Source organism: Harmonia axyridis, chromosome 5, assembly GCF_914767665.1.
Source record: "Harmonia axyridis chromosome 5, icHarAxyr1.1, whole genome shotgun sequence".
Taxonomy (NCBI): domain Eukaryota; kingdom Metazoa; phylum Arthropoda; class Insecta; order Coleoptera; family Coccinellidae; genus Harmonia; species Harmonia axyridis.
This window is the reverse complement of record NC_059505.1, coordinates 1,579,554-1,594,064: the sequence shown is the minus strand read 5'-3', so window position 1 is coordinate 1,594,064 and position 14,511 is coordinate 1,579,554. Positions and strand designations below refer to the sequence as shown.

The 14,511-nt window shown below is 32.9% G+C and overlaps 1 protein-coding gene across 3 annotated transcripts; it reads right to left on the bottom strand.

The window, feature by feature from the left end:
* Nucleotides 1-10,604: 10,604 nt before the first annotated feature.
* On the bottom strand, nt 10,605-14,000 carry LOC123679666 (hexosaminidase D-like). Of its 3 annotated transcripts, none has more exons than XM_045617061.1 (4): nt 13,248-14,000; nt 12,894-13,159; nt 12,128-12,618; nt 10,605-11,893 (listed from the first exon to the last, which is right to left on the bottom strand). In XM_045617061.1, the coding sequence occupies exons 1-4, from the start codon at nt 13,738-13,740 to the stop codon at nt 11,509-11,511; spliced, it is 1,635 nt and encodes a 544-aa protein (XP_045473017.1). In that variant the 5' UTR covers nt 13,741-14,000; the 3' UTR covers nt 10,605-11,508. The 3 variants fall into 3 exon arrangements, with proteins under 3 accessions (XP_045473017.1, XP_045473018.1, XP_045473016.1); XM_045617062.1 differs by having other exon boundaries at nt 10,605-11,663; nt 11,719-12,618; nt 13,248-13,999; XM_045617060.1 differs by having other exon boundaries at nt 10,605-12,618; nt 13,248-13,999.
* Nucleotides 14,001-14,511: the final 511 nt, after the last annotated feature.

Sequence of the window (14,511 nt, the reverse complement as noted above, 5' to 3'; positions counted from 1 at the left end):
ATCTTCACATCGTATAGACTACAATTTTGAATTATACATTTCTCAATGGATATTTGAACAACTTCGTTTCGAAATAAATCAAGGTATCAGTGACCCTTGAAAACATGTGCAGTTATCAGAATAATGTATATCACCAAAGCGATAGTAAATTCCTGTAATATTTCTCAATTAATTTTCATACATGTAATTACTGTATTCTTTCTGAAAAATACAAATAAATTGACCTGACTGAATTAACGGATCAACAGTAACATTTACACAATTTAATATTATGATATTATTTTGGTTTGTTGGAAGTAATAAGATTTTAACACGTGCTATACTTTGAGGTCGATGGTATCATACACTTTTTCGGAGTATGGGATGTAAACTTCTTTTCTTGGATAGGAACCACCGCTCTATCGATCAAGAATATTTTCAGCTAAAAGTACTAACAATCTCGAATTTCAAATGGAACACCCTGTATCATTATATAATGCCTGTACATACTCTGTGTCCGTAAAGTATGGAACAAATTCATTTTTAGCTAAACAAACCATTTTAAGAAATAATCCTGAAACACTTCGATTTTTTATTTTGATTTACCGTATTTCACGTCACCGTCATTTTTTAAATGGAACACCCCCATTTTGTCTCAATTTTCCGATTACTCTAGCTGAGCTGATTCCAAAAATGTATCACATGTTGATTTCAATTGGTACAGGCTGGACAAAAATACAATAGTTTTGTGTGTGCTCATAAAGTAACGCGTAACATTCTTTATTAGTTAAATTAACAATATTATCAAAAATACTTACTGTCTAGCGGCAATTGGTTTGAACTGAACACCCTGTAGTTTGTTACATTTTTAGATTAATAAAAATGTATAAGAATAAGAAATAATTTCTGGTCTGCTAGACCACAAGTACCAAACATGTCTGGAAACAGCTCATTTTTATTAATCTAAAAATGTAACAAACTACAGGGTGTTACATCTGCTGAAATATTCAAAAAAATGTGAGTCCTCATCGTCACAATTTTTTTTTATAAGAATCCCAATAACTCTCGAAACGTTGAGTTTTTACCCAAGGTATGGCATATTGCCGAAATTGCAATAAAAAAAGCTATCTAATGATGCAATAATATACTGGGTGTGCCATTTGAAATAAGGAACTAGTAGTCTGTTTCCGGGATAACCGGTAGTTGTAGAGATCTGAGAATATTTTAGGGAGAAAGATCATTGTCTCAAACCCCAATATGCAAATTTCAGCTCAAAATTATGTTTAGTTTTCCATAAACTTTTAATAGACCATCCCGGTGAATTAAACTGTATATGGTGCTGCAACTGTAGCCGTGACATTCATATGGCGAAATGGAACCTCTTATGGGAAAACCCTTGATTATGTTAGCTACCAGTGGCGTCAATAGGGGGGGTTCCCGGACACCTCCCTAAAATTTTGCAGCCTCCCTGTGAAATATCGTATGAGCAAAAAATACAAAATGAATTTAACGTAAACTAGATGGATCTTGAAATTTTGGCCCCCCTCAAAAAATTCACCTTGGTCTCTCCTTATTCTTGAAAGCTGGCGTAGCCACTGTAAGGTACTGCAAAAAATGTGGACCATTTTCCCAATTCCATTACTTCGCAAACCCATTTCAATAATGATGTTTTGGCATTTTTGTTCCATTTCTTTTAGCATATTTCATTATCATCCTCAACATCCTGTGTGCCTTTCGCTTTCCCTAAAGTCAAAAGTTCAAAAGCAAGACATCGAAAAGTGGCTAGACAGTAGACCGCGAAATGATCAGATCACGTAGACTTGGTACGTAGGTCGTAGAGAGTATATGCCTTGTATCATTCGATGTTTTTCATTGATGGCGCATGATTGTAATCTTGAGTCACGTTTTTCGTAACGTGGGAGGCCACGTGATGTCGAGGATACTTGATAAGCAACAATGTTGCCGTAGTGAATGCTGATTGGAACCCCCTGCTTTAGGTCATAAATCAAGATTTCGTGGGTATGTCGAAATATATATACATATTATCGATAATCTCGATTAAATTGTATGCCATTTAGTGATGTGTGTCAACCTGGGATGTATATACGTAGATGATAAGAGTATTGATGAAAACATTTACCTAAAAAATGAGGAACCCACTGACCTGAATTTAGAGCTTTGGTGCGCTCGTTCATTCATGTGCCAATTGAGCCCTTAGTCTTGGTGCCCAAAGAACTTATACAAGATGTTTTTAAACCCCAAAGAAATATGTGAAATTTCTTGGATCATTTTAAGAATAAAAAGTCCTATAAACATGGGCAAACGTTTTGTTTGATACAGAGTGATTCTTGTAGTTTTACTTTTTTGTTATGATTAGGTATACTAGTTTATCAACTCTTTATTATCTGCTCTATAGATTGGGTAAATAAGTACCAAAATTTATAATTGATTTATGCATCACACCCTCAGAGTATTAAAAATCGATAGAGGGAGCATATGTCATTTTCAATAGCAATTTTTATCCCCAACATGAACTATCAAATTTGACAGGAAGCGCGCGGAAATGAAAACATATCAGTGATACGATATTTCAATCAATTCGCGAGTTTCTCTACAAAAAACGCACTCTTATGTCCCGTAGTGAATCAACGTTTCATATTAACTCGAAATATATTGAAATAAATAGCTAAATATATCAGAAATTCAGAAAACAAACTTCAAGCGCGCCAAACGACGTGAAACAGCCGATGACAGTAGGAGAGCAAAAGTTGCCAAACCTTGGATTTCAGCAGGTAGATACAGAAAATAATGAATATTCTGCTTATTATAAATTCGACAATTAGGAAAAATATCGGATTCCAAATATTAAAATTTGCATTTTTAATCGGGAATCACTCAAATAAATATATTTCATTCGATATAATATACATTCATAATGATATAGTAAAATTGTGGATTTGAAAATATATCACAATCCGACAACGTAATCTAACTATGTTGGGGATATGTAAAACCTGCATATTCTTCTTCTATCTATTTTTTTTACTCTATGATCACAGCTTACCAACTGAATCTTTATTGATATAGATTTTCCTGGGGTTTGCTAGAGAATTGTTCGATTTTTTTCTCGAAATCGATAGCAGATACAACTAAACAATAAGAAACCAAAATTTTTTTTCACATTTTTCTAAACAACCAGTGGTCTACCAAAAAAAGTTTTGGGGGGAAGAAGCGAGCACTGTTCCAGAAAAAATATCACCCTGTAGATTCGAAATGAAAAGAGAACCATCTTTATTTCGAAAACAAAGCGTCCGCAGGCCCATGTTTATAGTAATTTTTTTCTTAAAATGATAATTATGATTTTCGTAAAGATCTTCTCGAACTTAGGAACACCCTGTATATAGGATTTTCCAATAGACGGTTCAATTTTCAATAGCCCACTATCTGTGCAGCTTTCACTTTTGAAGCTGTTATCTTTCAACAAGCGAAAACTACGCCGTAACTAAAAATTGAACGATACACGCTTCAATAGAAATTGTTATAATTCGAAAAACTGAAACACTGATTTCTCTGGGGATATACTCGTTTATTTAATATCTAAATGAAACATCTTATTGGAAAACCCTTTACATAAATAAATATTCAATATTTACCAAAGGAAGAATGTCTTGAGAATAAAAACAATTATTGCAGCTCAGCAGCTGTAATATCAATCATATTTACATTTTATTGTCAGACGACTTGAATATTTAAAACTTTATAACAACTCCTACATAATGATCTCCTGTATTTTAATGATTTTTCTGTAAAAAAAAACTACAAACATCTGGATTATTATATTACACAATAAAAATATTCAATTACTTGTCTTATGCAACAATATTAATTATACGATTCATTTTTGCACTCAGGTTCAAGTTTATAGATTGACTGCAAATATCAAACAATTAATAATAATTATTGTCTTTCAATGTTACCATTTCTTTTCAATTTAGAACAATCTTTAAACCCACTCTTATCTGAGTGATGTTTACCCTTATTTAATCTTATTCTCGGAAATGAAGGCAGAGTAGTTGTGTATGTCTTATCACTTGTATATGAGACTAATTGTTATTTATGTCCATGATTTTTTTTTCAATTCAATCGAATTCAGCGATAAAAACAGGGATACACAAATAAAAAACGTTCAGATATTTCGCAACTTCCTTAGGACTGAGGATATAATTAAACATGAATTGTCCCACAACAAGGCTGATTGAATTTTACGATGGATTTTAGGGGGTATTGTGATAAACAAGATGAAAATTACAAACAAAAATCTTGCGTGCTTATCGAATTTGTTTTCAAGTATTTCTTTCAGGAATTCTCACGTGTAGATTTTTGCTTCGATATGCAAAATTTGCTATTGTTTCTTTGTTTGTGTGGCACGTAGTGCCGTCTTGTTGATAATAAACGAAAATAAAAGCCTTAAAACCCAAGTATTTGTGCAAAATGTGGAGTATTGTTGTTTGTAAAATGCCTAATTGCCAAGATCGACGAGGAATCGAGAAGTCATCAACACTACGGTCTTCAGCAGTAATATTCCCATTTGTTCTTGAGCATCGAACACGGTTTCGATTCCTCACATCACTAACTTGTCCCAACAGCTCGAATTTTTTAACAAGTTTAACTATTGCCGGCCAGAAGATGCTTCACAACGACCCAAAATTGTTTTAGTTTTTCGAATTTTGACAATTTCAATGGATTGATTACCTCCAAAAGGGCTTGACGATCAACAGCGATTATTATATAGTGTTATTGGATCGTTTTAAGGATGAAATCGTTAAAAAACGAACCTATTTGAAAAAAAAAAGGTGTTGTTCCATCAAGACAATGCGCCGTGTCACAAATCAATGAAAACAATGGCAAAATTGCATTAACTGGGCTTCGACTAGCTTCTGCATCCACCTTATTCGCCAGATCTGGCCCCCAGCGACTTTTTCCTGTTCTCAGACCTCAAAAGAATTCTCGCTGGAAATAAATTCAGCGCCAATGAAGAAGTAATCTCCGAAAATGAGGTCTATTTTGAAGCGAAAAACAAATCGTACTACAAAAATGGTATCGAAAAGTTGGAAGATCGCTATAATCGCTGTATCGCCCTCGAAGGCAACTATGTTGAATAACAAAATCGAATTTTGCCAAAAAAAATGTGTTTTACTATGGTAGACTGGAGATTTTTCAATTGTCCTGTTACTTATTTGGAATACAAAGTTCACGGATTCGTTTGTCTGTGAGATGCTATCATCAATTTCGAGACATTCTGAGGAAAATGTCTTGGCACCCCATTGTCAGATTATCGAGATTTGTGAGAAACAAATCACATATCATATGTAAATGACATCAATAGTGATCACAATTGTTATCCCTGAGGATATATGATTATGATTTTCCCATTTTCCCCCATTACAGCTCGCGATGCCTGGTTATGAACATTTCGGCTAACATATTTGATATTATTGGACATCAGATATATGAGGATTCAGTTATTATGGTCTCTCTTAAAAAAATCTCACAATATGTCGTTTCTCGGTCATGTGAATTATTCTGGCGTCATCTTGTGGCATGAAAACAATGGAAGATCTTGGATTTTGTATATCATTTCATAGCCAATGTGGAGCAGTGTATAAAAAATTATCGATGGCGGTGCCTAATATAACCAAGTATGATCATTTCTCAGTCGGGTTCTGGCCGCCGAACATCCAAATTTCATCAAAACCAGAAATGAGAGCTCCCCGATTGATGAGCAAAAACCCCGAAAATTGCAAAAAATCCATTTTCAAAGCTCCATATCTCGAAAACTGTCCATTTTTGAGCTTTGTGGCTAAGGACACTTTTGACCAGTTCATCAAGAACTACAACATATCAAAAATTCAGCCAAATTCACGGAAAGCCATTTCCCATACTAAACGTGTGGGGTCCTTTGAAAATATTCATGTATCAGTGGACACCCCGTAGATAGTTTAATCGCTTCGACAACGCCATCCACCCCAAGAATCACATGTGGATTTCCACTCAGGTACGTGATTGTGGAAAACGTGAGGCTTGACATTTTCTCGGAATGGTGTCTAATGTTACATAAAATCTTCCATACACGTGCATTGCACGCCAGTCCTTGTATTATAGTCTCGCGTTTTTTTTTTTCGTTGCATAACGAAATAAAGTGTTATTTATGGAGTTGTTTTTCGTCGGGAGACAGCAGCAATGAAAGTACACACAGCGTAGTTTGCGCGAAAAAAAAATATCTCCAGGTTGCACAACCGCGTTGCATAGGTCACGTTCGAATATACTTTCAGGGTACATTGCGCGTGAAGTCTTTCACGTTTTAACGTTAAAAACGATATTATTGAACGTGCTGTAAATTACGAACCATCAGAGGTATTTATATCTTTTGTTAATTGATCGTTCACTTTTCTAATTTCGAGCCGAGAATTGTCTCATCTCAAACAATCAGGTTCGATTATGTCCATCCTTCAATCAATATAATAACCTTAGGGTAATAAACATAGATAGAGGGAGCAAATTTTGTTCTCAATATGAACTATCAAATTTGACATGAAGCTAGCAGAAATGAAAACATATCAGTGATACGATATTTCACTCAATTCGGGAGTTCCTCCACAAAGAATGCACTTCTTATGTCCCATAGTGAATCAACGTTTCATATTAACTCAAAATATATTGAAATAAATACCTAAATATATCAGAAATTCAGAAAACAAACTTCAAATGCGCCAAACGACTTGTAACAACCGATGATGAAGCGCACTTCTGGTTGAATGGCTACGTCAATAAACAAAACTACCGCATTTGGAGTGAAGCTAATCCTCAAGTGTATGTCGAAACACCGTTACATCCAGAAAAACTGACTGTTTGGTGCGCTTTATGGACCGGTGGAATCATTGGTCCGTACTTCTTCAAAAACGATGATGGCCAGAACGTTACAGTCAATGGTGATCGGTATAGAGCCATGATTACTAACTTTTTCATTCCTGAATTGAACAACCATGATGTCCAGGAGCTGTGGTTCCAACAAGACGGCGCAACATGTCACACAGCTCGTGCCACAATCGATTTATTGAAAGACACGTTTGGTGACCGCCTAATTTCACGTTTTGGACCTGTGAATTGGCCTCCAAGATCTTGTGATTTAACACCGCTAGACTACTTTCTGTGGGGCTATGTAAAGTCATTGGTCTATGCGGATAAGCCACAAACCCTTGACCATTTGGAAGACAACATTCGCCGTGTTATTGCCGATATACGGCCACAAATGTTGAAAAAAGTCATCGAAAATTGGACGTCCAGATTGGACTACATCCGAGCAAGCCGTGGCGGTCATATGCCAGAAATCATATTTAAAATGTAATGCCACAAGATTATCTTGCGGATAAATAAAATTCATGTCAATCGAATAATCCATTGTACATAGTTTTATTGCAATTTAAAGTTCTATAACTCTAAAAAAAACTCTCTTTACTTACATTCATAACGATAATAGTAATATTGTGTATTCGAAAATATATCACAATCCGACAACGTAATCTAACCATGATGGGAACACGTAAAAATTGTGTTTACTTCCTCTATCTATGTTTATCACTCTATGATAATAACAATTTTATGCTTGATGCAAAATTTCGGATTGATCGTTCCTCCAGAACCATACATAATTCAAAAAGAATATGAAAAAGAAAACATAACAATAAATTTGCCTTAGTTGAAAATTAGTTCGTATATTTTTAATAATCACTCGAATATTCATTCTCAAATTCAGGAGGATTGTAAAGGTTTCATTTTAAATAGCCCACCATATCTGGGAAACTTCCACTTTCGAAACTTCATCTTTTGAGATTTGACAAGTAAAAACTACGTCATTACAAAAAATGGAACAATATACTCTTCAGCTACGCATTGAAATTGTTAATATTCACAAAAATGGTGACAATTTTACAGTCTCAAAACTAAAGCACTTTTTAAATATGATAACTTGTTATCATATACAGAGTGATTCACCGGGATGGCCTATTAGACGTTTATGGAACACTTATCATAATTTTGAGCTGAAAATTTGCATATTGGGGTTTGAGACAATGATGTTTCTCCCTAAAATATTCTCAGATCTCTACAACTTCCGGTTATACCGGAAACAGACTACTACTTCCTTATTTCAAATGGCACACCCAGTATATTATTGCATCATTAGATAGCTTTTTTTATTGCAATTTCGGCAATATGCCATACCTTGGGTAAAAACTCAACGGTTCATGAATTATTTAGATTCTTATTAAAAAATGGTGGCGATGAAGACTCACATTTTTTTGAATATTTCGATTCCGCAAATACGTAGTATTATAAGACTGTTTGCGGCTTGGACCAAAAATGTACAGGGTGTTTTTAAGAAAATCAGCAACTTGGACAACTCAAATTCATCAAAGCTCAAGATTTTCAAATTAGAACCTATATTTTTTTATTATTTCAGTCGATTCTACGTACAAAAATAGTGGGGTTTACTTCAGCAAACCCTGTACCTAAAATGAATACTTTAAGAGTTATCGAGGAAGAACTTTAAATGAGGAAAAACCCCAATTTATAACTGTGTGGAGTAGTCTGTGACTTCCGGAAAACACAGGAAGTAACTAAAATTCGATGTTTCCATAACTTAATTCGACATTTCAAGAATTTGGATTTGGAGAATCTAAAAAGAAAACATTTCTTTCAAAAAAAGCTTTTTCTGACGAAAAATTTAAAAAAATGGGACCTCATCGCCACCATTTTTTTCATAAGAATCCCATTAACTCATGAACCGTTGAGTTCATACCCAAGATATGGCATATTGCCGAAATTGTCGTAAAAAAAACTATCTAATGATGCAATAATATACTGAGTGTGCCATTTGAAATGAGGAAGTAGTAGTCTGTTTCCGGTATAACCAGAAGTTGTAGAGATCTCAAAATATTCTAGGGAGAAAGATCACTGCCTCAAACCCCAAGATGCAAATTTTCAGCTAATAATTATGATTAGTTTTCCATAAACGTCTAATACGCTATCCTGGTGAATCACCCTGTATATTAAGACGAATGTAGTTCTGCTAAAAAATACACCATGTGTGAGATTTTCGTTCTTTCTTCCTGAAAGGAATTCGTAAAACGTGATAGCTCAACAAGAAATGTCTCGGCACACCTACATGTGTTCGTATTCACCTTAATGCCTACATGCTTTTTTGTATCTAGTATATTGCTTCTTATATAAGATCTTGATAATTAATCGATAGATTAATGAACGTGAGATTGACGAAAAAAGTCACCTTGACGGAATTCTGGATAAAAATTATAGCACGTGAATAACGAATTTGAATAAAGAGATCATAGAACATGTGTAAAATAGGAGAGAAGTTGAAAGATTAATTTTGAATAATTGATCGATTCAAAGTCGGTATTTATGCAATGTCTAGGGATTTATACATCACTCTATTGAAATTTGAATAGAAAATAGACATTATTTCAGCTTCAAAGCTATCAGCCTATCAAGAGTGATTATTTTCTCCACAGATTTCTACAATTCTAAACATCATTTTTTTGTTGAAATGTCTTAATCTCAAATTCCTCGCTAACAGAAGTCAACTATGCAGAATGCAAAAAATTTATATTGTATAATCAGGGAGATGAAAAAATTGAAAGCAAGTTTTTAAAATTCTAGGCAATATTTTTGACCTTTCGAAACCAGAAACACTTCAATATTTTTCGCATCCACCAGATTTTTTCTAGGATTCGGTTATAATAATAATAATAATATAATAATAATAAAGTTTATTGATCCTTTGTGACTGTTACAGTATAGGACAGGTCATAATTAATACAATTTCTAATACATAGGTATATAACAATTGACTAAAACAAAGGTATATATCACTCAACTTTACAAGACCACAATTCCAACGATCCATCGCTAAGATAATCAGCAGTCGAGTAATAACATTTATTCAACAATAATGTTTTCATTAAAATTTTGAATTTTATTTGATTTTCATTCTTGAAAGAGTCTGGTAAATGATTAAAGAGCTGGCGACATCTAGGAAAAGTAGCTCGAACCAAGCTCTGGTAGGGATGTTTATGTTGCAGAATTCTACTTAAGGTTGTCTGAGCCGAGAATGAGTTCGGTAAATTATGTATAGATGGCTTATAGACAAATTTTTCCACCCAATTTAATTTTTGAAATTGTGAAGAAAAACTAACAAATTCATGTGCCATCACTTCTGTATTAAATCTGAGTGAATACACTTTTTCAAATTGATAATTTATCCACTCTGAATAAGGATTAAAGTTCATCTGTAAAAATATTCTCCAATCCTTGAAAATTTTCCCACAAAACTCGAAATTAAGACCTTTTAAAAGTAAACTGATTGCTGATTTGTATTTGTAAATGCTCAATTATCAAGCAAAAAAGTTTTTTATACAAAAAAAATGAAGAAAGTATTGACATGAAGTCAGGAACTTTTGAACGATAAAATTCAAAGGAAATATGATTTTATAAAAACAAATACAATCATAGGGTACACATTAATTCAATAAATAATTCAAAAACTTGTAGAGTTGTTCAACTTTATTTTATTAGAAAAAATCTTTCTACAGTGTTTTTTACAACCACCTCATTCAAAAATTTGCTATATAATAAAAATTATTGTTACAGTATATTTTTAACTCTAAAAGCCCTGAACAGATAGTTAGCAACAACTAATCCCATTATTCAAAAATTCAGGTAGGTGTTTTGTGAAAATGCTTTTACCAATACAAGTATAAAAAACACTATTTATAACAAGTTAATATTTTGAAATGGCAGGTGTAGAATATATTTGAAAAAAATTTGATTATATATTTATAAATTATTGAAATATATAAACCGACGAATAAAAGTATCAATTCATCTGAAATAGTTCCTAAAGATCTAAAAATAATGGCACTATAAAGTTATAACATGTGGGAGTTTTATATTTCATCTCAGAGTAGAGTGAATAGAATTTTGCACTTTTGTCATATTAAATTTTTAGTGACATTATTAAATCATTAAAGCGATTTTATTTGAACATTTCTTAATATAAATATTCAGGTACAAAACTCTTAGGTGCATAATGGCAACTACAGTAAATTGGAAAAACTACAAATTATTTCCTAGGTATTCAACTATCAATAAAATACTTCAAACTTATTTTCATGAATAGAACTAATGCAACAAAATAAAATAAATTTGAGTCCCGAAAAATACTCAATGCTTGATTAATCCTACTTCAAAAACATTTTGTATTCACTTTACGCATTTGTTTCATGATCCATTCAAATAACTAACTAAGAAATCACAATTATGAAGCTCTTAAAAATGTTGATTAAATAAATTCAGTTGTCTTTATTTTATTCTTGAAATTATTATTTTATTCTTCTGTATCTGATTCAATTTATACTTTACCAAAATTTTTTTTTAGAAATATGACAATGGCTATCAATAAACTGTCAATCCATTCATAATTTTCTTTAATTCTGGCAAAATGGGTAACGGTCTGGCTGGCCAAACGTTAATATTTTTTATTGCAGTGCTTTCTTTTTCTATTTTCTCTAACTGAAGTATATACGGATAAATTCTTTGTTCTATCCATTCTGAAATTGTATAATTATCAAAAATATTCTCCATCGATTCTAAGCTGATTCTAACCAAAGATAACATGTTCTGATACAACCTAGGAAGTTCAGCGACAATCTCTTCTATCCTCAACGGAGAACTGAATTTTCTACGACTATTGTAATCGGTTAACCACCCTTTTTTCTGTTTAGTTTGTCTTATGAAATCGCTCACTTCAGATTCGGCATTGTTAAGTTTATGAACCAATCTGAAAACATGACTACCAGGAAACAAACACCTACCAAGTTTTTCCCAAAGGAAAGGGTCGTATTCAAGTGAAATGAAAGGCAAGTCTGTATGTTCTTTGGGACAACTCAAAGCTGATAAAAATATCGATTTGAGTGATCCGTTGAAATATCCGTATGTAACGGCAGTCAAACTCAAGGCCAAAGATGGAAGAGCAGCAGGTAACGTTTCACATAAAATTGCAAAGTGATCATACCTCTGCCATCCGGTTAACACCAATCCAACGAAACCACCTCGGAAATCCTCAGATTGATGCGACATTAAATCTAACCACCTTAAATTATTTTCAAGGTGTCTTCTAGCGTCAGGAACATATAGACTTTCCCCAAACGCCCCTTTGAAAGCTGACGCAGCCCATACCCTGGGAAAAATCATCGAATATTTAGACCAAATAACTGGCTGAACAAACCGATATATATCTTCTGCGTACACCCAAATCATAGGTTCTACAAGTTTTCCAAGATTCATGTCTATTATCGTCTGTTGAGAAATATGACGGAGCATATCGTCCCAAATTATAAGTTTCAGGAACGGAAATTTTTTCAGTATCATAGTACTGACATTATGAACATGGCGTAAGAATAAAATCTCGTGTAATTCCAAACGACAAATTTCACATTCTGCCATTTGAAACACTTCATCGCAACCGATATGGAGATATTTGATTTTCGGGTGCAGTGCCATGACCTGAAACAGATCGTAAATGAACATTTTGGAAGATAATTCTACAAGAGATGATAATAACATATATTTCAATAAAATATGTAATTCTACGATTTCTAATACTCACTAAAAAGAAAAAAGATCCCAAAAGTAAAAATTCATGTGATGAAATGTGCTCTCCTCAAATCCAAACTTAAAAAATTCTGCCACACAAAAATGAAACATGGAAAATAACAAACAGGACAATAACTTGAAGAAAATGAGAGAAATATAACAGAAATTTCACACAAACCCGTTACCTGATTGACCATTTCTTCAATGAATTGAAGGGAACCATTTCTCTTGGGGCATAGAGCCTGTGGACTATTTGGGACTTCTCTCAAATATAAGAATTCTTCTAGTTTAAGAGCAAATTCCAGATGACCAAAAGTCTGTATTAATGGAATTACTTCCAAATTCGATTCTTCTGCCAGATTCAAAATTTCAGCAACTTGTAATTTAGAATAACCATTCTTTGCACTCAAATTTCTGAGGACACCATCATAGGGAAACATATCTTCATATTCTGCAATCATAAATTATATAATTTTTTGTGAATTCAAAACTGTTGAATCTTTATTTTATTCAATTTAATTTGGTAATATAGAACATACCGATAAGAATACCTGTAGCTCCTAGATTTTTAATAAAGGGAAAAAATCTTCGATAATATGATACTAATGGAGGAGCTCCTTTCAAATCAAGGTGGACAAGTCTCTTTCCAGGAATATAAGGATGCTTGTTGTAAGAATTAACAACAGGTATACCTAATTGTTGTTCTGTATCAATTTGAACAATATTATCGACTGAATTCAAGCCATTTGGGAATATTTCATCTCTAGATAAAATTTTTTCATATTTGTCCTGCAGATAATCATTCGTTTTTTCTATATTACTAGATTCATTATTGATGAGAAAGTTAACCTTATCTGGATGTACTGTTCCTTGCAGTAAGTTAGGTAAAATCTGTACACCTATTGTCTCAACATTCCTGTTGTAATGCAAACCAAATATAATGAGAATCAGAGCAAAGGCAATTATCAAAACAGGTGATTTTTTTCGCCTCATTGATGAAGCTAAACGAAAAATATATTTATTCATTTCCATACGTTCAAATACATCATTTTGTATATTGAAATATTCTCAGGTCTAATTAATAATTCTGTTTATAAAATCAGGTCTTGTAAAAAAAATCCACATCATAAATGAAGTCGTTACCGAAGACATTCATATTCAGGTGAAAACAGGACGATATTCAAATGTAAGGAATGCTGAGGAATTCAAATTTTGGTGATTTACCAAACAAAATTTATCAAGTCAAAATAAGAGATTTCCGATTCCGTCTTCTGTAGAATTAGCATAGAAATATCCGTTAATATTCTTTGATAGAAACTCTAGGCTGTTAGTATGTTTGTACTCGAATGGATTAACAATTTTATATTGAAACAGTATTATGAAATCGTAAATATACGAATTATCAAACAATTTTTTAGTATATCTAAGTTGTAGTCCATAAAGTAAATAGTGTATTGATATTAGGTTTATGTGGTAGTTCAAATGTTCCATCTTGATGACATAGAATATAAAATACTCAAAGCCACAGAATATAAGGAGATATATTCTATGCTCAAAAATTGATGAAGACCACAGAATAGAGTAGGTTTCAGTAGGGATGTACAAAGGACAGAAAACTATCGATATTTATTATTTCGATATTTTCTGAAACTTTCGAAATATGTAAGAGTAAAAATATCGATATAAATCGCTGTAATATTTTGGCTTGGGGAAATTCTGTTGAATTCAATGAAGTTTTTCTATAATATAGGAGAATAATAAAATTCAGATGACGAGATTCAATTGAAAACGACATATTTAGCA